General features: G+C 41.9%; 1 protein-coding gene across 2 annotated transcripts in view; it reads right to left on the minus strand.

Annotated features, from left to right (window-relative positions):
* Positions 1–3,514: 3,514 nt before the first annotated feature.
* The window catches only part of TPGS2 (tubulin polyglutamylase complex subunit 2), a 30,173-nt gene continuing 9,326 nt past the window's right edge, over positions 3,515–24,361 (minus strand). For both annotated transcript variants that reach the window (XM_033087577.1, XM_033087576.1), the window contains exons 3-7: positions 15,317–15,404; positions 13,137–13,265; positions 7,293–7,406; positions 5,518–5,678; positions 3,515–4,543 (exon numbers count right to left, since the gene is read on the minus strand). In XM_033087577.1, coding sequence (XP_032943468.1) covers positions 4,313–4,543; positions 5,518–5,678; positions 7,293–7,406; positions 13,137–13,265; positions 15,317–15,404 — 723 coding nt within the window. In that variant the 3' untranslated portion in view covers positions 3,515–4,312. The remainder of the gene's footprint in view (positions 4,544–5,517; positions 5,679–7,292; positions 7,407–13,136; positions 13,266–15,316; positions 15,405–24,361) is intronic.

Consider the following 24,361-nt stretch of genomic DNA (forward strand, 5'->3'; position numbering starts at 1 on the left):
ATTGATGTTATAATGTTGAAGGTGATTTCCGTTTTTTGAATGGCCTAAAATATGAATTGTGAAAACATAGTAACTAAGGCCACAGCAGTCTGTTTGAGAATCAACTATTCAAAGGAAAATAGTTTTTCTTATGAAGTTGTCCAATAAGCCTACATACTAGAATCCCAGCACTGTTCCAGAACTGGGGGTCATGGACTAGACACACGTGGGAGGTGTGCCTCAGGAAGCACAAGGCATTGAAACGCAGACGGTGAAGAACAATCTGTATCTCCACCTCTGTCCTAAGGAATGACCTCGTTTACAAATAAAGTTTGAAGTGTAAATAAAGTTGGGAACTGGAAACTCGGGTAACGGTAAGCTGCTTTTCCATCTTATTAATCTTGTCCTAATAGTTTGTCCCTCACTTGCAGATTTTGCTTGAGGGATGAGATCACTCTCTCTGTTAGTCTTAAACGATTCTTTTTTTTTTTTTTTTAAAGATTTTTTTATTGGGGAAGGGGAACAGGACTTTACTGGGGGAACAGTGTGTACTTCCAGGATTTTTTTTTTCCAAGTCAAGTTGTCCTTTCTATCTTAGTTGCGGAGGGCGCAGCTCAGCTCCAGGTCCAGTTGCCGTTAGTTGCAGGGGGCAGAGCCCACCATCCCTTGCGGGACTCGAACTGGCAACCTGGCGGTTAAGAGCCCACTGGCCCATGTGGGAATCAAACCAGCAGCTTTTGGAGTTAGGAGCACGGAGCTCCAACCACCTGAGCCACTGGGCCGGCCCCTTGAACAATTCTGAGGGCTGTTTGTGTCCCTGTCCCTGGTTGGTTTACAAGGCACGTATTCTCTGCCAGTCTTTTATGCTGCGAAGAAAGAGAAAGCAAACTTGGTCTCCAGAGGAATAGCAGGTAATTTGGGAAATGACATTTCTTGAGTGTCTCCAGTGATCCTTTCTGAGCTCAGGAAGGTGTTCTCAAAGCCAGGCCCCCCTGCTCCCTGCGGGGGCGGAGAGGCAGGGGGGCGGGCAGAGATGAGCTGCTGTAAGGTGCAGAAACCCTGCTCTTTCCTTCCTTTCAGTTTTCTACCCTGGAGACCACGCAGAGGCCTAGCGGCTGAGCTGCTTTAGGGAGTTGGACCGCATGCAGCAAAGCCCAGACTCCAAGCAGCCCAGATGACGGCCCCTTTATTGAGGTGTGCAGTGGCAGGCGGAAGTGTCCTGGCTTTCCCTGGAAACCAGGAGTTGTAAAAAGAATTTGTCAAGTAGGAAAGGATGCTCTTAGAAAAAAATGGAGTCTTAAATCAGGTCAATGTCCCTGTTCTTTGTTGAGTATTGCGTGGTGTAAAAGGGCTTTGCAGCGAGTTATTCTGAGAATGGTAATGAGAAAACATGCCACGGACGCTCTGAGAGAGGCTGCCCAACAGAACTTTCTGAGGTGATGGGTGTGTTCTGTACCTGCACAATTCAGTGTGGTGGCCACTAGACATGTGATTCCCGAGCACGTGAAAAGTGACTAGACTGAGGAGAAGTTTAACCTGAAGTTTCAGTTGGTACCTGTGGTTAGTCACCACTGTATTGGATAGCACAGGTCTGAGAGAACACTCCTTTGTATGTACTTAGTTGCTGTTTATTCATTTTACGTACAGGTTTTTATGTATAATTTGCATATGAAGTTGCAATGTAATGCCAGTTACTCCATCAAGAACTTAAAAGAGTGTCTAAGAAAGTCTGTCCACCCCCTGCCTACACTGTGTTCTGACCTGGGAATTCCACACTTGGGAATTCTTGCCCTCAAAGGAGAATTCTGTGATTGATGTCTGGTGCTATCACATAGGCGCTATTCTCTCCCGCGGCATGCTGTGATTTCTTCTCATTTTGTGATTCCAGCACGGCATCTTCCTTGGGCAGTTCATTTACAGTAGAGCCTACTGCCAGTTTGTTTTAGTTGCAACATCAATCTCATGAGTTTTTTCCCTGTGTAACCCACTCAACCTACGTATTGTCTGAAGTCTTTCACCAGGAGTGCTCCCTTCCTCCTTCAGCAGGGTGTGTGACGGGGCAGTCACACAGAGCCCCTCACTCAGAAGAGCTTCATATTTTGTTCAATGCTCTCCTGTCATTATCTTGTAACTCTTCATCTGATCTTTGAACTTGTGTTTTTTAAGTGAAGTCTCATGAGGCAAAGGAGCATACACAGGCGATACGGACCATATGTATGTCCTGTTCCTTACGGCCCATTCACTTACAGCCTTCGTGACGCCTGAGCACAGAATTCCAGTGGGCCCATCACATGAGCGTTCCGAGATTCACAGTACAAGGTAAGTGTGTTATGAATAAAACTGAGTGAGGGCCCCCAAAGGTCTTGCTTTCCATTTGAATCAGACTTGATTTGAATGCAAAAAGAAGTTCATGGCATTCTAAACATGAATGACCATGGAACCCTAACATATCCTTTCTTACTCATGTCACTTTCCTGTCTTAGCCAACCACTTATGCTGAAAACGATGACCTAGAAGAAAACGAAGATGTACAGAGCTCATAGTTTTTCAGTCCTTCCTTATTCATCAGTAAGCTGAGAGTGCTGATAGAATGTGTACGTATCAAGGCGTGAAACAAAAGTTGAACTAGTTTTGTTCAGTGTTTCCATGGTTATGGTAAGAACACATGCATACAATATGTATACATAAGCTACGAAATACAAATTGCGTAATTTTGGTGATTCTGCATGAGTTAAGTGCTTTTATATTTGCATCTAAAACTAGACAACAAAATGAATGATAAAATTCATGCTAATAATTTAAAATTTTAATATTTCTTTACTTAAAACATCATTAAGTAGCAAATAAAAACCAGAGAGACCATGGAAGAAAGGAAAACCATTTTAGCACACTTAGTGGTACAATGTTTTCCTGAGTTTTGACCCAGAAGTCCCACATTTTCATTTTGTACTGGGTTCTATATTTTAGGTAGCCAGCCCAGCTCTGCTTCACTGCTCTGGTCCTCGTGGGGTAGGTGGAATGGAGTTCCATCTACGGCCCTTGAAGGACTCCCTGCTGATTGTCACTGATTTGAAGGGCACCACTGCTCTTGTGGCTCCTCTGCTGCTTTACTTGTGACATCTAGAACTGAATCAGGACTGACTCAGAAGTAATTCAGGGGCTCCACAAGTACTAGAGGAAGGATATCTGCAAAATAACGTGACATCTTAATTCCCCTCTAACCTTGACTTGTCTAGGAGAAGCAGCCAAGTGCTGGAATCTCTTATCTGGCGCTGCTGGTTCTCCCTTTGTCAGTTCTGGCAGAAACAAATACTTTGGAGACTGAACTTCACCTATTGTCCCTGACAACTTGACCTCTCTCTGTACTTTTCTGCCACTCCAATTGTTAAGCAGCTGAGTAGGCAAAGCAGGTGGAAAGCTCTTGTCAACAATGACTGGTTTCATCAAAACTCTTTATGAAGAGTCCTACAAAGCAATTCTTGGGAGTTTGATTTTAGATGGCTGAAGTACAGCAGAATCACCTCTTCTTTAAAAATGGCAAACATTACAACATAAAACTGGAAGCAAGACACTGCATAGGAAACTGATAAAGATGAGAAACCTTATAGGAAACTGAAAATGAGCAGAGTGAGATTTGTGGTGAAGGATATAAAAAACATACAACTGTATTTTCAAGAAACATTATGACCCATCACAGTAAGGTATCAACATTCTCTAACAGAAGTGAACTGATCTGAGGCAGAGCAGTGTGAACATATTCTAATGCAGTGCTGTCCAACAGAACTTTCTGTGATGAAGTGTTCTATTATCTCTGTGCTGTCTGTATGGAACCCACTAGCTATATGAATACTCAAAACGTGGCTAAAATGCAACTGAGGGACTGAATTTTTGATATAACTTAAATGTAAAGAGCCACACGTGACTAGCGGCTATCAACCGAACAATGCATTTCTAATGCTTCATGGGTCAAAACCAGTGGTTTCTTTTCTAATCACAGCTGAGGGGTAGGGGGTTCCAGCTGGAAAGAGGAAAGTGCTTAACAGACTGATCTGACCTCTTAAACAAGATCTAAACTTCTCCACACCTTCTGGAGGCAGGGGGTGGCATTACCTGCTGCGGGGGGCATGAAAGAAAGACTCTTGGGGAGACCTGAGTATGCCCTTCAAACTCCTGGCTAATGCTAACGGGAGTAAAAGGCCTGAGATTTTGGTCACTCAGATGGGAAGGGATTCTATGGTTCCACACACAGAATCTGAAGCTTGGGCCACTCCTGGGGCATCTGTGCATGGAAATCGTCACTGTGGGGCTGGCAGGGAGCTGGAGGTGAGACTGTTCATTTCCGGACAGGGTTTCCTGAGCCAGAGGAAGATTTAGAAGCGGAGGGAGGAGCTGAAGGCCCTTTCTGGCCCCCTGCAGGCTGAACAGGCCCTTTCTTTTTGGAGACTGAGGTCTTGTTCTTGCTCTTGAACACTTTGCTGGGATCCAGCTTGTTCACAAAGGAGTCAGTCTCTTCCGTGAGCAGGTTTGTGTTGTAGGTGATGGGTTTATACATGTTGAACCATTGCTGTAAGGCAGAATTGGGGGAGAGGGTCAATTTACAGGAGACATGTCCTTGTTCCTGCTTTTTCGTGGGGATACGGGGTAGACAGCTGGAGAGATGAGGTAAAGAGAGTAAGTTTTTATGAAAAACTGCCCTGGAAATCTATTAGCACTTCCTTCAAGTAAATGTGATGAACACACATTGTTTTATGAGATCTCAGAACCTTTACAACAAATGCAGCATGAGAACAAAGAACCCGAGTAAACTTCCTTCCTTCTGATCTAGTCAGCCCTGAGCCTGGGATGCTAGGTCCCAAATCACCAGGGGACAGTGCCCTTCTAATTGTTCTGCCCTCAGACCAGTCACTGCCCATCAGGTGGATGTGGAAGGACGCGTAATATAAATGAGGCACATCCATACTTTGGGATACACTGTATCATTAAAAAGGACAGCTCTCTATGTACTGATAGGGAATGAGTTCCGAGATGGAGTGTAAGTGAAAGCAAGTGCAGAACAATGTGAATTGTATTTTGCTCTAGTGATTTAGAAAAAAGGAACCGAAAACTTGTGCACGCGTGCTTTATATGCAGTAGAGTATCTCGGTAAGGGCATACAAGAAACTGCCAGTGGCTGCCTGTGGGGAAGTGCCGTGGGAGGCTGGAGAACCAGGGAATAAGAGAGCGACTTTTCAGTGTTCCTGTGTGCAGGTACTGCCTAGCTAAAACCCACCATCAGACCTAAGCCCCCAATAAAATGTTATCAGGAAAAACTCCCCAGGTGACTCTGAGGCTCAGCCAAATGTGGGAACCACTTAACTAGGTCAGCCTAAAGCGAGGGTGTCCACCTATCCTGGAAGCACCTGCCATGCTTATTGAAAACGCCGGTTTCTAGGCTCCACCCCGATCTCCTGAATCAGATGAGGAAGCTGGGATTTCAACATTTCCTTAGAAGACTGTGATGCATCCTACACTGTGAGACGACAGGCGGGCCTCCCTTACCTTGGCCTGTGGGCTAATGCCATAGTTGGTGAAGGCATACTGCCACTGGGGCAGGCCCAGGTGGGTGAGGAGCAGGCGATAATAGGCAGTAAAGGTATCTGTGAGAAAATGCCAGTACAACGCTCTGTCCAGGAACCAGATCTCGGTGTCTTTCGCTAATGCTGAAACAGCAAGCAAAATAAATAAATGAAGGGATGGCTTAACACTGTTTGCCTTTTATCTATGAAGTCAATAACCATGAGGATACACTCATAGTCAAAAAAGATTCGACTAGCAGAGTGGGTGTAAAACATAAGTAAACGTTCTGTTTCTTCCCTTCCAACCTCCCAGTCTCATTCTCCAGTGGCTACGGTTACCAGTTGGCTTCTTTGGTAGTTTACAAAGTCTTCCTCCGTCAGTCGACGAGCTACCTGCTGCTGGGCTTTGGCCATCTGTGCAGAAGGCTATCTACACGGCACTCCTTTCCGGTGCGGAATCAGCACTCCCCTCCCCACTGGGTACGTACTGTGGTCTCAGCTTTCCTGATGGAGAGAAACTCTGACAGGAATTGCAAGTGCTGTGAGAAATCACCTGAGAGGAGTGCAGCCCCCAGATGAGGGAGACTAGCTCCCTCTCCTGGGAATCTGCCCATGCTGGTATGTGATGTCCTGGTGGAGCTGAAGCAGCACCATCTTACCAGCTCCGGCCTCACGTTTGCTTCTGACCGCTCGTTCTTACTACTGTAGGCTTCTCCTTAGTTCATCTCATGTCCAGTGGCTGTCACATCTCCCTAAGTGGCCTCCGTCCTCCAGTCTCTTCCTCTTCCCAAACTGCTTGTGGTTACATACATTTTCATTCGAATCCTGCTACTCTTCTGCTAAACAACCTTAACTCCCCACTCTCTTCCACCTTATGTCCAGACTCCTTCCTCTGGCTTCCAGAACTCCACATGAAGGGGAACAACTGGCCTTCTGGCTTCATTTCCTTGACCATACGATAAACCATGTGGCCCAGTGAACTGGAATTATTTGTCATTCCCCCAAATCAGTCACACTTTCCCACGGCCTGGCTTTTACCCGTATCTCGTGGCTTGGATGCCTCCTTTACCCCACTGACACCCCGCATCCCCACCCCATATCTCATTCCTACCCATAATTCAAGATGTAGGTCAAAGTTTACTTCGTAAAGACTCCTCCAGCTAGAGAGCGTCTCTCCTTCCCCCAGAGGTAAGGTGAATCCTGGAGTATCTTCTCAGCCCTACCAGGCAGAGTGCTAGGTGAAGAAGGCTCGGCTTTGTCCAGCTCTGTAGTTTCACCGTCCATAGGCCAAGGCCTGAACTGTTATTCAAGGGCCAGGTGGTGGCCATTGCTTAAGGGGCTGGAGCCCTTTTCTCTTGATTTCCCATCTGGGGTCTTAGACTGAGGTCTAGTAATTCGAGTATTTATTGCTGTTAATTGACCTACATAAAGAAGTATAGAAGAAACATGTTTTTCCTGGATGCTTTTCTAATACATGAGCCTGCTGGAGGAATTATGAACAGAACGAAAATTTCTTTTAGTTTTTATTCACTTACTTTCCTAATCCCATTATTTTGCAATAACTCACAAATGACAATAGCTTAAAGACGCTAGTAATTGGCCTTGAAGTGGAAGCTCAGAAAGGTCTTGGCACCTACAAAAGACCTGGTGGTATCTCAGGAGGCCAGGGAGGAGTGTGCCTTTTGCATGATGGCTAGAGAGCAAGGTCAGCGAAGGCCATATCCAGACTATAGGACTGTGCTTGTCAGTGAGTCTTACCTGGTTTCCCTTTTTTGTAGACCAGACAAACCTTCCCATTCCCATTGCAAGGATCCAGCTCAAATAGCACACTGCGGGAATCAAAGTGAGGCTTCTCTGGCTGGTCCTCATTGGCTGCAAACACAGAAGTTCATGGTAATGTTCAAACATACTCAACTCAAACTCATACTACTAATCCAGCTTTGCTAGGGTGAGAAAACGGGGGCAAAAAGCCTTCTCTTAGACATATTCTTAACTATTATTTTCAAATGTGGGCCAAATGAATTCTATAATCTAAATGCCCTGGATCTTATCCATGGTCTAGGCCTTCTGTCTGAGCTCCCCTATCACCAAAAGACAGTATCATGGAATCTGGGGGAAGGTGTCAGGAGGAGAACAAATGGAACTTCTTGGGAGTGGACTACATAAAGGCAGATTCATCTGAATGACCTGATGCTGACATAACTTTTTCCTCAGATAACTGCTTTCTCCTCATTTATAACATGTGATGATCTTTTGATTAGAATCTCTTCCTCAGTCTAAAATGTATATATTTAATTATAATGTGTGTGTGTGTATATGTATACACACACATACATGTGTATACAATTATAAAGTCTAGTTCAGTTAGAAATACCTACCTAGAAATCAAATATTATGGAATAACAGAAAAAAGATAAATTCTTAGCTATAAGTATCAGAAACCTTCTCTCCTGCTTCTTTCATTACAGCTATTATGTAATAAAGATTAGTATTATTGACAGGGATGGAGAGACTTCACAAACCTAGGAGAGACTGGCTAAACCAAACTTTATAAAATAATATTTTTGATTTATATGTACATAATTTTTATATAAATGCATAAATATTTACATTTCTAATTAAAAATGTTTTTCTTTTCTTTTTTTAACATAGCTTTCCCCTCCCCTACAGATTATGCCTTCATATTCTTCTTGATCTCATATGGTATTAAACATACCTATAAATATATATTTAATATTTACATTTTTTTAAAATTATTTATTATATAAAAATGGGACATCACATACATTATATCTGAGTCTTGCTTTCTGTGCAATAATACCACTGGAAAGCCCTCTGAGACATGTGGCATACCTCTAATTCATTCTTTTTAACGGTTGCTTGGTAGTCTATGGGAGTGCATGTACACTAATTTATCCCACCATGCCCTATTAACAGGCATTCAGTTATCATTATTCTGCTATGAATTCTACAGTAATCATGTCTGTACATGTCCTTATGTTCTGGTGTTTTCATTACAGGCATACCTCGTTTTATTGCACTTTGCTTCATTGCACTTCTCAGATACTGCATTTTTACAAATCAAAGATAAAGACCCTCCACCAGCAAAAACATTATGAGTCACTGAAGACTCTGATGATGGCATGTTTTAGCAATCAAGTATTTTGTAATTAAGGTGTGTACATTTTCTAGACATAATGCTAATGTACACTTAATAGGCTACAGTATACTGTAAACATAATTGTATGCACTGGGACACCAAAAAATTCTTCCCTCTGTTACTCAGTCCTATGAACTTGAGCTGTCTTCATCTCACGAGGCTCTTACCTTTGTCTTTCTTCTCAATTCAGTAGGTTCTGCGTAGGTTTCCCTCTCTATGCAGTAGACTAGAGACTCTCTCAAGCAATAAGCTAGCTTTCACCTTGTTCCCCATCTCTCAGTTCATTCTCCTTTGTTGCCTGACAGTCAGTGTCTTGAAACTCATTATTTTATATATTTTGTTTGTTTTTGTTGTTGTTCCAAGTGGGAGGATATGTCTGGTCTCTGACTCCACTGTGGATCAAATGAGAATCCAGACTGTAGGGTCCCACCAAGTCTGTGCAGCCCTGACTGATGTTGACTGGGACCTGCCCCCAGGTGAAAAGTTATAAAAATAGGAAACTCATTCAGTGGGCTTCCCTTTGGCCAGTTGCTTGTTTTGGGTTACTCTCCAGTCCTTTTAGGTAACTGTTTTAATTTTTTCCCCAGTTTAAAGTATTATTGGCACAAGTCTTGACCTAATGAAAGGTAGTCTTCCATTACCAGAAGCAGACAGTCAATATTTAATTTTGTTTTCTTCAAATCTGCAATGTCACTGTTATTGGTTCCTCACTGAACTTTTGGTTTGGTCTTATATCCATGTGTGTATTAGTGTGTATTAGCATATTATTTTATAGTCTGTACCTAATAATTTTACCCTCGGGAATACCAGTGGATCTCTATTACCTGTCATTTGTGCTGGTTCTTGTTCATGGTGTTTTTTTTTTCATGTGCCTGGTTATTTCTTAGTATGAATTATTTTCTGAAATCATTTTATTAAAATAATTTGGGGTATAATGTTATCTTCCTTGAAGGTAGAATTTTCTTTTTGTATGAGAACTTTATATTGAGATATAATTCACCTACCATACTCGTACATTCACTCATTTAAAGTGTGCTGTTCAATGGTTTTTAGTATATGTAGAGTTGTGCAACCATTAACACAATCAATTTTAGAACATTTCTGTAGAATGAGGTACTGTTCTTTCTGCCAGGCCCCTAAGGAGATCAGTAATCTGGAATCAATTTAGTCTAATTTGGGGATTTAACATTTTTTGGGACACATGGATGGCTTATACCTGAGCTTCAGTCCATGTGAAGAGTGGTTACTCCTGGTTCATGCTGTCATCTAGGGTACAGAGCCAACACAAAGGGCAGGGTGGTTTTTATGAGTGCCATCATTTGTAGTTCCTGGGCTCCATTTTATTTTCCTAGTCTCACATACAGGTCAAATTCTCAGCTTTTCAGCAGCCTCATTGCCTCTTTTATATATATATATATATATATATATATATATATATATATATATATATATATATATATAATTTTTTATTCGAGTTTATTTGAGCCAAAATAATGACATATGCCAGGGAACAAGATCTCAAATGCTCCCTTCAGTGCCTCTTTTAAAAAGGACAATGTATCCCAGGCAAAAGCAACCCCACATTTTGAGCCTCTTCTCTAGATTTCTGTCTTCTTCTGGATGTTGAGCTGGTACTACCTCATCATCTTGTTAGCTCTTTTTAGGATGGTTTTTATACTTTGCCCTGACTTTTCAGCTGTCCTTAGCAGGAAGGCTGCTCTGAATTACTATGTGCCATTACCAGAAGAGGAAGTCTTCTCATCAGTTTAAGTATGCTCCTGAAAATAACAGATGAGCTTTGCTTTTTGTATCAATTTGACAGTCTTTGTTTTTCAAAAGGAAAGTTAATTCTAGCACATTTAATATGACTGATTTGTTTTATTTTATTCCTCTCAATGGTACTTTATTTTATAATGTTTCTTCTTTTCCCTTTTTCTTATTTTTTCTAATGTGATTCAACATTCCCCTTATTAGGTTGGAGATTTTAACGTAGTTTTTAAATTCCTTTAGTGATTATCTTCCTTTTTGTTTGTTTGTATGATTAGATCCATATGAGTCTGCCCTTATTTGAAAACGATATACTATTATTTCCGTAACCAAGTATGGTATGCAGAATTCTAAGATGGTCCCCAAGATTCCTGCTTATTCCTGGTATACGCACTTTGCATAACCTCCTTCCCTTGAGTGGGGTCAGGACCTGTGAATATGATGGAGTAGTCACTCCCTTGTATATGAGACTCTGTTGTAACAGACCAGAGAGAAATTTTCCTGCTGGCTGAGGAGTAAGCGGCCATGTTGTGAGAGGGTCATGTGCCTAGAATCGGAGGGCAGCCTACAGAAGCTGAGAGTGACCTCTGGCCAACAGCCAGCAAGAAAACAGGGACTTAGTTCCATAACTCCAAGGAAGTGAATAAGGCTAATCACCAGTGACCTTGGAAGAAGCCCCTGTGCCACAGATGAGATCGCGGCACCAGCTGACACCTTGATTTTAGCCTGGTAAGACCCTAAGCAGAAGACCCTGATAATCTGTAGCTGAATTCTTGACTCATGAGAACTGTCAGGTGGTAAGTTTGTGGTGATCTGTTCTACAGAAATAAACTGGTACACCAAGACACTTGTTTCCTCCAACAAGGTATACTATTTCTTCCCTACAGTAGCATGAGATCTTCTACTTTCTGTTTCTTTTCTTCTTTAGTACTACATTTTCTATCATGAGGATCCTTGGATCATTCTTTGTACATTAGGGCTGCAGTAATATAGTACCATAAACTGAGTGCTTGAATAACAGAAATTTGTTGTCTCATGGTATTGGAGGCTACAAGTCCTAGATCAAGGGGTTGACAGAGACGGTTCCTTTTAAGGGCTATGGGGAAGAATGTGTTCCATGCCTCTTCCCTAGCTTCTGGGGTTTGCTTGAAACTTTTCGCTTCCTTGGTGTGTAGAAGTACCATCCTATCTCTGCCTTTTTCTTCAAATAGCATTCTTCCTATGTCTCCGAATATTCTTTTTACAAGGACACCAATCATATTGGATGAGGGGTCCGTCCACCCTACCCTAGCACGACCTCATCTTAACTATGTAATTACATCTGCAATGATCCTATTTCTAAATAAGGCCACATTCTCAGGGCTGGAGGTTAGAATTCAGCAGATGCCGAAAGGCCAAGTGGTTTTTATCCCCATGAGTATGTAAGACAATGCGGTCTCTACCCCTAGCTCAGTCCTTTGCTGAGGACCCTTGAAATCATCTCTGGTATCCCGTCTACCTCTACTATTCCAGCCTAAAGGGCAGGGAAGACTCGGTCCACTCATTTCACAACTTCTTTATCTTTTAGGGGTTAGCAAGCTCCAGCACACAGATATGAAGTCACTGTGACCTTATCCCACCCTTGAGAATTCCACACATCTCTGAGTGACGGGCTTTTCCCAGGGCCCATTACTTTTTTCCAGTCTCAGCTGCTAGACTCCTCCTCCTATTGTCCAATTGAAGGAGAAAGCCTGGCAACAGTTCTCGGCCAAGACTTCAATGCACCCCAAGGCTTTAGCATTGGAGATGGTAGTTGCCTACTCAGTATTCATCCTCCCTTTCTTTCTTACTTAAACCCCAATTCTCTTTGAGGAGGATCAATACTGCACAGCTAAACAAACTCACCTCCTCAGATTCCCTTGCAGCTCAGGGTAACCTTTTGACTCTGTTCTGGCCAGTGGCTACTGAGGAGCTTCTGAGAAAACGATTGTTTTCCTGATAAAAAGACAAAGATTTTGCCAAGAGATGCTGCCCTTTACTCTTCTTCTTATTTTTTTTTTTTTCCTGGAATATCCTAGGCTTGATGCTTGGAGATAGAGCCCACATTCCTCACTCATGAAGATGAAAACCATACCCAAAGCCTGGTGCACAGGGAAGCCAGAGGGAGAATTTACCATTGGCTTTCAAGTAGCTACACTAGCCTAGTTCCAGATTTCTTGTTATGAGAAAATTAAATTTCTATTTAGTTTAGCCATTGTAACTGGATCTCTATTATATGTAGCCAAACACAATTCTGATTGAAGGAGTCCTTACTTCTCATAGTTGCTCATAGCTTTAGTGGCCATTTGAACTATTAGCCATTTCAATCAGAAGTGGCCAAGAGCCTAGAGGGAGGAAGGCAGCTGCATAAAGACTGCCATGTTCCCAGAATCCTCCTGATCCTGAAATGTTGAGTGAAGTTTAATTTATAACATTCATTCATTTACCAACTATTCATTAAGTGTCTATAATGTGCCTGGCACTGAAATGGGTGCTAGAAACAAAGATTCCAATCCTGGCATTTTCTTCACGGAAATTTCCGTTGATAGAGGCTGTTTTTACCTACTCCTACAGTCCTGAGAAGCCATGAATGGGAGGAGTTGAGGGAACATATTATAGGCTGAGTTCTAACTCAGAGCAGAAGTCCCCCCAGGTACCTTCTTCTGCGTCATCCTCCAGGTCTGCCAGAGTTGGTGCATTAGGAAGTGAGTACATGGAAGACTGGTTGAGTTGCGTCAGTTTTGTGATGCTGTTAATTGCCATGTTGCCCAATGGAATGGTGTGCTCTATGGGAACGTTAAAAAGGAGAATTACATGGAGTAACAGCCTAGCTACCATGGTCATCAGCAGAGCTTCTGCCTAAGTGACTTAAGCCCAGCTATTGTTTGATCCCAGGGCTGAGGAATCTGATGGAAAGTGGAAAGAAGAGAATCAATGTACTACATTTTCTAAAGCACCAACCTTTCACGCAAAGAAAGAATTGGGGCCACGGGTGAAGAGTCCCCACTGAAAGTGTTAAGGCAAAGTATTGAAAATTTAACACGGGGATGCTTAAAAGGAACTGGGAAATCTAGGGTAGGGGCCATGTATCAAGAGCAATGGACTTAAAAATGTTTTTACTCCTCTTTACCTTGCATGAAAGGTTATACTTTCCAAAGAGGTAACAGCTTTGGTTATATAACTGACCCCTTCTAGTCTTCGTGTTATAAGCTTTCGCAATGGAAAATATCTCCCCCCTGCTTCATTTTTCCTTATTCAGTGGAGAGAATTTGGCAGACTTCTTGCTTGGGTCCAGTCTTCTGTGATTAGGGAGTAAATAAGAAACAGACAGACTCTCCAGTTTTCTTACTTATTATACAGAATCCTTGTAATGAAGAATGCTGGACATGGGATGGTACACAAAGACTTAGACATCTGACTGCTAAAAAACTGGAATGGCTGAGGTAAAAAGGAGCTGGTGTGTAGTATAGACCACGGAACATGCAAAAAGAAAAGACCACTAAAAAGGTAAACATCAGAAGCTGCTCTGCTGGTTTTTCTGTTACTGACTTTAGCTATCCAGTAAAAATGGGTCTGGTAATGGGGATAAGAATAGGAAGATGGGTTGGGAGGAATAAACTGGAGAAGGTATTGTAATAATGAGGGGGGGCTCATTCATGAAACTTTCACGAAACGTTTCTTTCTGAGGCAGGCTTGTGAAGGAGCTAACCTCTCCACCATGTGGTCAAGAGAGAATCTGACAGTCTAGGCTCTGCCTACTCTTTCTGTTGCTCCAGATCCCAAAGGCCATGTCCATGCTACAAAGGAGGGTGCTGATACTGGTGACAAGAGTGGTTTCTAGGCCATTGGAGGAAATGATTCTGAGCTAAATGTTCATGTTAAATGCTCAGTAGTAAGCTATTAAAAGTGCCTCTGCTCATCTGTGAGAGAGAAATAAGAAGGCTTTGGGAATCACCAAAAAAGGGGAAACTCAGGAGACAGAGGCAATGAAGGCGAGAAGTCCATTCTGCAGATTTACTGTGCAAAAGAAGTTATTGCATTCTCGGTGACAGCACAGCATGGAGGGGTATAGGGTGCTTCCCAAGGATGAAAGCAGATCTACATAGCTAGAGTGTGGAAGCAATAAAGGCCTCCTGGGGACATGGAAGTCTGTGCCAAGAATGAGCTGGACTCCAGTGGCTAGATCAGGATTTCCTAACCTATGAAATTTTACTAGTCTTCACCTAAATATGCAGCACTGCCTTTCATGTCTATATAGTACCTGAATCTCTGACATGTACCAAGTTGTGAGTTCCCACATCCACAACACAAAAATCTGTCCCAGAAATATTTAATACTGAAGATAACTGCCTGCAAACTGAGATGGTTGGTAACTTAGGCTGAAGAGATGTGAGGGAGAGAAGGAATGGAACTGGTTTGAGGGTCAGAGCTCTGAGGTCTTTGCTACTCTGGGAATGAAGGAAGGGGACCTTCTTATGACCACCAGAGGCTGTTACTGCAGCTCAACCTGAGGAGACTGCTCGGAAGTGGAGTCCTCAGAGGCTTTAAGTTTGAGGTGGCTCAGGATTTGTGTGTCATGATTTTTTCCTCTTCCTCATTCTAACAGGAAGCCTCTACATTGAGATTACAGTTAAGTACTGGCTAGACTCTGGCACAAGGCAGGGGTGTGAAGAATTGATGGTACGTGTATGTTAGCTTTGGTCACAGCTTCTGAACACTGCACTTTAGGAGAACCCAGGAAAACCGTCCAGATTCAAAGACTCAAAAGTTGTAAAGGCCCTCAGAGTGGTCTCATCTAACGTCTCAAGGTTCCCCTACAGCAAAGGGGCTGACTCACCATCCAGCTTCACGCTCCAGGTCATATGGAAGCCATTGGTCATTAGGTAAAAATTCTTCACATCCTCAGGCAGCACACAGTTATTTTTCTAGAGTCACAAAGCAGCTGAGTGTTAGATCAGGACTGGGAAAGAGAGCACAGGGCTATGTCTCAAAGCAAATGGGGACACTATTTACCATGTTTCAGATCCCCAAAATAGGAAGACTGTGATAATTATCTGCAAAACTGTATTACAGAATTCAGGGTCAAAATGGCAATATAGAAAAAACTAAATGGCAACATAGGAGGTTCCTCAACTTACTCCCGTGGACACCCAAATCTACAGCTACATATTGAGCAATTCACTCTGAAAGAAATCCAGAAACTAGCTAAATGATTCCTACATGTCTGGCAAATGAGAAAAAACTCATGTTGAAATGGGAAGGAAAGGCTGATCACAATCTCACCATAAAACCAACCCACCCTTAGCAGAGTGACACACAGTTGGAAGGGAACTCATAACTCCCAGATTCTCTCTGAGGAGAAGAGAGTTTGGACTCTATATCTGGCACCCCGACTTTTAAGACTTGCCCTTGAGAGATGATTTTGCACTAGATGATTTTGGTCCCCCAAATCATCTAGCTCTGAAAGCCGATAGGACCTGGGTCCATGAGACTCACGAGGCTATAGTGAAACGAGAGACAGTGCTCATGTTGATTCACCTTCCAGGGCACAGTGCACGGCAGACTGAGATCAGAAGTCTTTTGGGGAAAGAGGCCTATTTGCTTTGGCCTAAGGAGTAGGTTTCTAATTTAACACACATCTATTCATAGACGTCAACTACAGTACTCCCCAGAGACCAGGGAGGCCAGCAGGCAGAATCTTCGTGTTTTCCTTCTGACACATTCCAGGTTGCCATTATTTCCCAGAAAGGAGCTTGTGCCTATGTCTGACACCCTGGCTTTTGCAGCTGCTGCCCATGGGATACACCCCTTGATTTTCTGGCAATGCCAGCCAGCCTTTATTCCTGGGTCCTCCAGGACTATAAAAACAGAGTAGCAGTTCTTAACCAGCTATTTTCCCAGGGCCCAGCGCTGAGGCAGCAGTCTGAAATGCTCAGTCTTTCCTTGAAATAGGCCTATTTGTAGATCTGAAAAGATGCAGCCTGAGGGTCAGGCTTATAATTGAACAATATCTAGGGGTCAACTGCAGTCCTCTCCAGAGACGGGGAAGCCAGGGGATGCCATCGCCACACTTTCCCTCTGCCCCACCACACACCCCTGGTGTTTCTGTGAATGAAGGTTGTGCACACATCTGGTGTCCCAGTTTTTGTGGCTGCTGCCCAGAGGACACATCCCTTGATAGCCTGGCTCTGATGACCAGCAGGGCTCATGTTCACAGGGTCAAAGGGATGGCAGCAAACAAATGGTTCTTAACTCTGGCTATCGAACCCCCCCCCACCCTTGGTGCAGAGGGAGCAGACAGAAAAGCCCATCTCCCAGTCTTATCCCAAAAGAGTAGTTGCCAAGTATTTGCATACTTTAGAAGCAGTTGCCCGAGGGTCCAGCTTCCATTTAACCTGTATCTATCTAGGTGCTCAATGAAATCCTCCCTTTTGGGACACTGATAGGTCTTGGCACAGCCTCAACTACAGGGAGCCACTAAGAACAAAGTAGGATGGACAATAACAAACTTTTGAGCAATTACCAAGAGCTAGGACAGGATTGAACAATAAAGTTCATCTCTTACTTGAGGCCACTTCAAGACTCAGAAAGCTGGCTCTTTTATCTAATGCACACAAACCACAGAGAGTCACAAGAAAAACGATTAGAGAAATATGTTCCAAATGAAAGAACAAGATAAAAACACAAGAAAAATCTTAATGAAACAGAAATAAGTAATTTACCTAATAAGAAACTCAAAATAATGGTCACAAAGATGCTCACTGAGGTTGGAAGAATAATGCATAAACAAGATGAGAAAATATAAGTACCAAACAGAAATCTCAGAGGTGCAGAGTACAGTAACTGAAAGTAAAAAATTCAACAGAGGGATTTCACAACGGGCTGGATGAAGTGGTAGAAAGGATCAGCAAACCAGAAGGCAGGGTACTGGAACTCATCTCATCAGATCAGCGGACAGAAAAAAGAATGAAAAACAGTGAAGATAGCTTAAGAGACTTAAAGCACACCGCTACTTGCATCACAGGGGTCCAAGAAGCAGACAGAGAGAAACAGGCAGAAAGTTTATTTCAAGAAATAATGGCTGAAAATTTCCCTAACCAGGGGAAGGAAACAGACATTTAGATCTAGGAAGCCCAGAATTCCAAAAAAGATGAATCCAAAGAAATATTATGATTAAATTGTCAAAAGTTAAAGACAAGGAGAAAATATTAAAAGCATCAAGGGAAAAGCAATTTATTACATACAAGGGAACCCCCGTAAGAACATCAAGAGATTTTTAGGCAGAAACTTGACAGGCCAGAAGAGAGTGGCATAATATGTTCAAAGTACTGAAAGAAAAAAAAAATTGCCAAACTCAGAATACTCTACCTGGCAAAGTTGTCCTTCAGAATTGAAGGAGAAATAAAAGCTTTCCAGACAAGCAAAAGCTGAAGGTATTCATCGCCACTAGACCGGCCTTATAAGAAATGTTAAAGGGACTTCTTTAAGCTGAAATGAAAGGGTACTAATTAGTAACAGGAAAACATATGAAAGTATAAATCTCACAGGCAAAGATAAACATATAGTTAAATTCAGAATAACTTAATATTACGGTGTTGAGTTGATCACTTATAAATCTAGTATAAATGTTAAAAGACAAATGTAGTAAAAATAACTACAACTACAATAATTTGTTAATAGATACACAAGGAGATGTAAACTGTGAGATCTTTTTAAGTGTGTGGCAGGGAGGGAGAGTAAAAATGTAGAGCTTTAGAATGCATTCAAATTTAAGTTATTATCAACTAAAAATAGACTGTTGTAAATTGTTTTATGTAAACCTCATGGTGACCACAAAACAAAACAAAAACCTTTGTAGACACACAAAAATAAAGAGAAAGCAATCTAGGCATACCAATACAGAGAACAGTCAAATCACAAAGGAAGAGAGCAAGAGAACAAAAAAAGAACAAAGGAATTACAAAACAGCCAAAAATCTTGTGACAAATGAAAAATGTAAATACAACATACCAAAACTTATGGGATGCTGCAAAAGCAGTCCTAAAAGGAGGTTCATAGTCATAAATGCTACCTCAAGAAATAAGGAAGTTCTCAGACAACTTCAAGGGACTAGAAAAAGAACAAACTATGCCCAAACTTACTTAGTAGAAGGAAGTAAATATCAAAGATAAGAATGGAAGTAAATGAAATAGAAGCTTGAGCTGTTTTTCTAAAATGATAAAACAGACAAATCTTTAGCTAGACTCACTGAGAAAAAAAGAAAGGACTGAAATAAAGTCAGACATTAAAGAGGAGACATTACAACTGACACCACAGAAAGAAAACGGATCATAAGAGACTACTATAAACAATTATACACCAACATATTAGATAACCTGTAAGTAATGAATACATTCCTAGAAACACAACCTGCCAAGACTGAATCATGAAGAAATAGAAAATCTGAACAGACAATTACTAGTAGGGAGACTAAATCAGTAATCAAAACCTCCCAACAAACAAAAGCCTAGGACCAGATGTCTTCATTGATGAATTCTACCAAACATTTAAAGAAGAAATAATACCAATCCTTCTCAAACTGTTCCAAAAAGAGGAGGGAACACTCCCAAACTCATTTTGAGATTACCCTGGTACCAAAACTAGATGAGGGCACTTCAAGAAAAGAAAATAACAGGCCGATTTCCCTGATGAACACAGATGCAAAAATCTAAACAAAATATTACCAAACTGAATTCAACAATACATTTAAAAAAATAATATACTATGATCTTTATTCCAGGGCTGCATGGAGGGTTCGACATCTGCCAATCAATCAATGTGATACAGTACAGTAACAAAATGAAGAGCGAAAATCATATGACCATCTCAATAGATACAGAAAAAGCATTTGACAAAATTCAACATCCATTCATGTAAAACATTGTCAATGAGTAGGTATAGAGGGAACACACTTCAACATAATAAAAATCATCAAATCACCTAATAAAACATAATAAAGACCATAAATAACAAGCCCACAGGTAACAACATCATACTGAATGGTTAATAGCTGAAAGCTTTTCTGCTAAGGTCAGGGAAGAAGCATGAATGCCTGCTCTCTCCAATATTATTCAACATTTTACTGGAAGTCCTAGGCAAAGCAATTAGGCAAGAAAAAAAAATAAAAGCAACCAAATCAGAAAGGAGAAAGTAAAACTGTCTCTATTTGCAAATGATATTTTTTTATAGAGAGAAAACCCTAAAGACTCCAATAAAAACCAAATAAATTCAGTAAAGTTGCAGGATACAAAATCAACATACAAAACTCTGTTCCATTTCTATATAATAATAATAAACTATCAGAAAGAGAAATTAAGAAAACCATCCCATTAACAATTGCATCAAAAATAAAATACCTAGTAATAAATTTAACCAAGGAGGTGAAAAAACTGTACAATGAAAACTATAAGATACTGAAAGAAATCGAGGAAGACCCAAATAAATGTATAGATATGCTGTGTTCATGGTTTGGAAGAATTCATACTGTTAAAATTCCATACTACCCAAAGCAATCTACAGATTCAATGCAATACCTTAGCAAACTTCCAATGGCATTTTTCATAGAAATAGAACAATAGTAAAATCTGTAGGAAATCACCAAAGACCCCCGAATAGGCAAAACAATCTTGTGAAAGACCAACAAACCCTGGAGGCATCATGTTCCCTGATTTCAAATTATATTACAATGGTATAGCAATCAAACAGTACGGTGCTGGCATAAAAACAGACCCATAGATCAATGGAATACAATAGAGAGCTCATGAATGAACCCACCCATTTATGGTCTTTACTACATTTTTACTACAGTTTACTACAAAGGGGTTTACAGTTTACTACCAGGAGTATACAGTTGGGGAAAGGATAGTCTCTTCAATAAATGGTGTTCGGAAAATTGGACAGCCACATGCCAAAAAATGAAACTGAACACCTATCTTATACCACTGAATAATATCCGCTGTACATATGTACCACATTTTATACATTCATCCATTGAAGAAGGACACTTAGGTTGTTTGCACATCTTGGCTATTGTAAATAATGATGCAGTGAACATAGGGTACAGATATCTTTTCAAGACAGTGATTTAATTTCATTTAGATAAATACCGAGGTGTAGAATTGCTGGGTCATAATGTAGTTCTATTTTTAATTTTTCAAAGAATATCCAGACTGTTTTCCATGGTGGCGGCACCAATTTATGTTCCCACCAACAGAGAGCAGCAGTGTTCCCTTTTCTCCACATTCTCAGCCATTTCTCGTCTTTTTGCTAAACATTCTAACAGGTGTGAGGTGATATCTCACTGTGGTTTTGATTTGCATTTCCCTGAGGATTAGCGATGATGAGCACCTTTTAATGTACCTGTTGGCCATTTGTATGACTGCTTTGGAAAAACGAATAGTTTCTCTGTCCATTTTTAAATCATTGTTTATTTTCTGTTGAGTTGTATGAGTCCTTTATATATTTTGGATATTAACCCTTTATCAGATGTATGATTTGTGAATATTGTCTCCTATTTTGTAGGTTGCCTTTTCATTTTGTTGATAGTTTCCTTTGCTAAACAGAAGGTTTTTCGTTTTTGTTTTGTTTTGTTTTTCCTTTTATTGACTTTATTTTTGGTGTCAAATCCAAAAAAATCATTGCTAAGACCAGTGTCAAGAAGCTTATTACCCTCTATGTTTTCTTCTAGGGCATTTAATGCAATGAACCTAATAGTTTTGAAAGGTTAGAAAATTAAAAACTACAACAGGATATAAACAAATACTATATCAGACGGACAGCAACTCATCCAAACTGGTGGTAGAGAGAAAGGAATAGCTTCGTGTCCTTTCAGGAAGTACTAGGAGCAGGCCCCAAATTCTGAATGTCTCATATCTGTGCCCATGCCCGACCGACCGGTCTTCTCTAGCCAATCACACCCCGGGAGAGTACAGGAGGATGAGCTCTCCAATTCTTTCCTGGGCCTCTTAGATTGACTTGTCAGGTTATACAGACAGAGGGCAATACATTAGTAACTCCACTCTCACTTTTGCCTTATTGGACATTTTTGAGATGTGATACTGAACACTGCTTATGTCGTTTGCTTCGGGTCATACCGTCAGTCAGTTCCAGGTACCCAATGTGTGTGGGGGGGAATTAGAGTGTAGCAGGATGATCTGAATTTACTTCCCAATTCTGCCACTAGCTGAGTGACCCCGAATGTCACTTAAACTCTGTGAATCCAGGTGTAAGAATAATAATCTCTGAGTCTACAAAATACTGGAGGTGGGAGGGGGTGTGAGCTTGGCAGAAAGAGAGAAGACTAGGTAATTATTATGATTTTAGGGAATAGAATCTTCAAAAACTCTAGGTGAGTAGCAAATCTCAAGCTCGCAGATGATTTTAAGCAGTGTTTTTATATTATTAAAACAAGAACAGCTATCATGGTAATCAAACAGGTGTTTCATTTTCTTGATCTAAGAACTAAAATATGCACTCTGATCAGTTTTTGTTTTACTTCTCTTCACCACCAGTTCCCACTATCACAGGTGTGTAACCTGAAAAATTCCCTGATGCCTTGTGCTAACATATTTTCCTACTTAGTGTATTATTTGGAATTCAGGGCGTGTTCCCAGTCCTTTCCATAGGGCACTTCCTCTGTACTTCAGAGAGAAAAAGTGTGCAGGCAGAATGCGTTTCTCCTCCCGGGCCCTAGCACAAGAAGCCTACAGTTACCAGTGTTTTGACAAAATTCTTGCTCCTCCTGTCACCCTGAAGGCCAGCATCCACTATGAGATTTTGGTCACTAGTGCCATCTAGTGGTGGAGACAAGGAAACTACTGTCTATCAGTCTTAACCTGAATTCCATGATCCCAACTGAGAAGGGACGGTGGCATTGTTCATCTGAAAAAATAAAATACTGCTATTATTTTATACCAGTATTTTAAAAAATTATTTGGAATTCATAAAAATAGAAAAAAAATCAGTGAAACCTAATATTTAATACATTTCAAATACTAAAATAAACATTCAAAACATCAAGTAAACCAAGTTCATAAAAAATACTAAGCCTGCATTGTCACCTTCATATAAATCTCTGCTGGCTCTGGCTCTGCAGATTACGTGCCTCTGTCCTACCACTTGGCACCCAGGACTGTGGCTGGTCCTGCAGGACTTCAGGCCTTTCCGAGTGAGGCTTCCAGGTACCACTTTTAGGTGGCTCCTCTGCCCTGACCAGCAACACAGAGTTACTGTCATTGTAATTTCTCTCCTGGCCAATCTGGAGAGAGACTGCTCTTCCCCAGGAAGCAATCTGCCCACTTTGGAGGGCTTCTCCCTACCAGGTTCATGCTCAGTCTTTATTTTCGGAGTGGGGGGGATGAAAAAGGAAGACAACAACTTGCAGAAAATGAATAGAAGAGGGGGTACAAGGACTGGAGAGAGGAGTTAGGGAGAAAGTCGAGAAGGGAGAATAATATTGCTTACCAGTGTTTGAAATAATAGTGTGGCATTGACATGGTATTGCAATCTGTGTACTCTCATGATGATTCTATCATATATTCCCCAGTTTTCAACATTTTTTCCTTCTCCCGAGGAAGCTATCTACAATAGTTTCTCTAAACTACACTCGAAAGAGTCCACCACAAGCTGTGTTACCTTCACCAGCTGAAGGACCTGAGCCACTCTGATGCTTTGAGAGCTATCAGCTCGATCCCCAGAAAGACCTCCTGAGCATTGTCTGAGTCTCGAGGGAAGGGCTGGGGCTGGCCACTGCCTCCTGCTTACTTCTCTACTTCTGGGAATCCTGTAGCTGCTGTTCCCTTCTTTTCAGAGGCCACTCCACCAGGGAAGGGGGCTGGGCAGCAGATGCAGATCAGGCTGACAAAGGGGCCGTAATATGGAAATGAATGTTTCATAGGTGTTTGTCCACATTGGGCAGAGTCTCCATGAGCCCATCTGCAACCACAGCCAGAGGGTTGCCCAGGACGCCCATCAAGGAGGAGCACAGACACCTAACTGAAAACGTGAGGCAATGAGGACACGTGCATCTAGTGAAACTCTTCTCGGGGAAGATGGCCCGGTAGTGGAAGGAAAACCTGGGTGGGCTGTGGAGGGATGGGGTGAGATCCCCAAGAGAATTCTCAAATATACTCTTAAACTCCCTCCTAAGAGGAGGGGGAAGGCCTGGTTAACTGGAACCTTTTGTCTTGGTGAGTGGGGTACGAAACTTTGGGGCCAGGGTTCAGTTGCTTAAGACTCGGGGGAGAGGTAGCATACCCTTCCTCAAATCCTTTCTCCCCACAACCATCAGTTTCCCTCTAAAAATGCGTGATGAAAAAATATACAAATATTTGTTTGTCTGGGGCACCACGTGTCTTGGGGAGGTTCTGTATTTGGCAGATGGGAGCCAAGACAACCTTCGAAGCAGCAATGCCCCCAGGCTTAAGCAGTCATCAGGATTCTGCAATCGGGGGCATTAGTGGGAGCAGCCTTTGCACCCACAGCTTCCAGACTGAAACTAAGGGCTGCTTATGGAAAAAGGAGGTGAGTGACCTTGGAAAAGTTCTACGCTCTTTCAGACCTTTGTGTTTTACCTAATTCACATTTATTAAGTGTCTGTTATGGAATAAATACTGCACTGGGCACTAGAAACAGGAAGGAGGAAAGGTAGAGAGGAGGCTGTGGCAGGCACACGGGCCGCCTAGTCACGTCCATCTTTCTCTTCTTCCTCCTGTCCAGAGCCCTCAGCTGCGTGGCTGCTGAGGGCAAGAGCACCACAGTGTGGCCCTCCGTTACAGGGGCAGTCTGGCAGAGCAGAACGGGCATGTGCTTAGAGGCAGGCAACTCTGAGTTCAAATTCAGGTTC

Source organism: Rhinolophus ferrumequinum, chromosome 19, assembly GCF_004115265.2.
Source record: "Rhinolophus ferrumequinum isolate MPI-CBG mRhiFer1 chromosome 19, mRhiFer1_v1.p, whole genome shotgun sequence".
NCBI lineage: Eukaryota > Metazoa > Chordata > Mammalia > Chiroptera > Rhinolophidae > Rhinolophus > Rhinolophus ferrumequinum.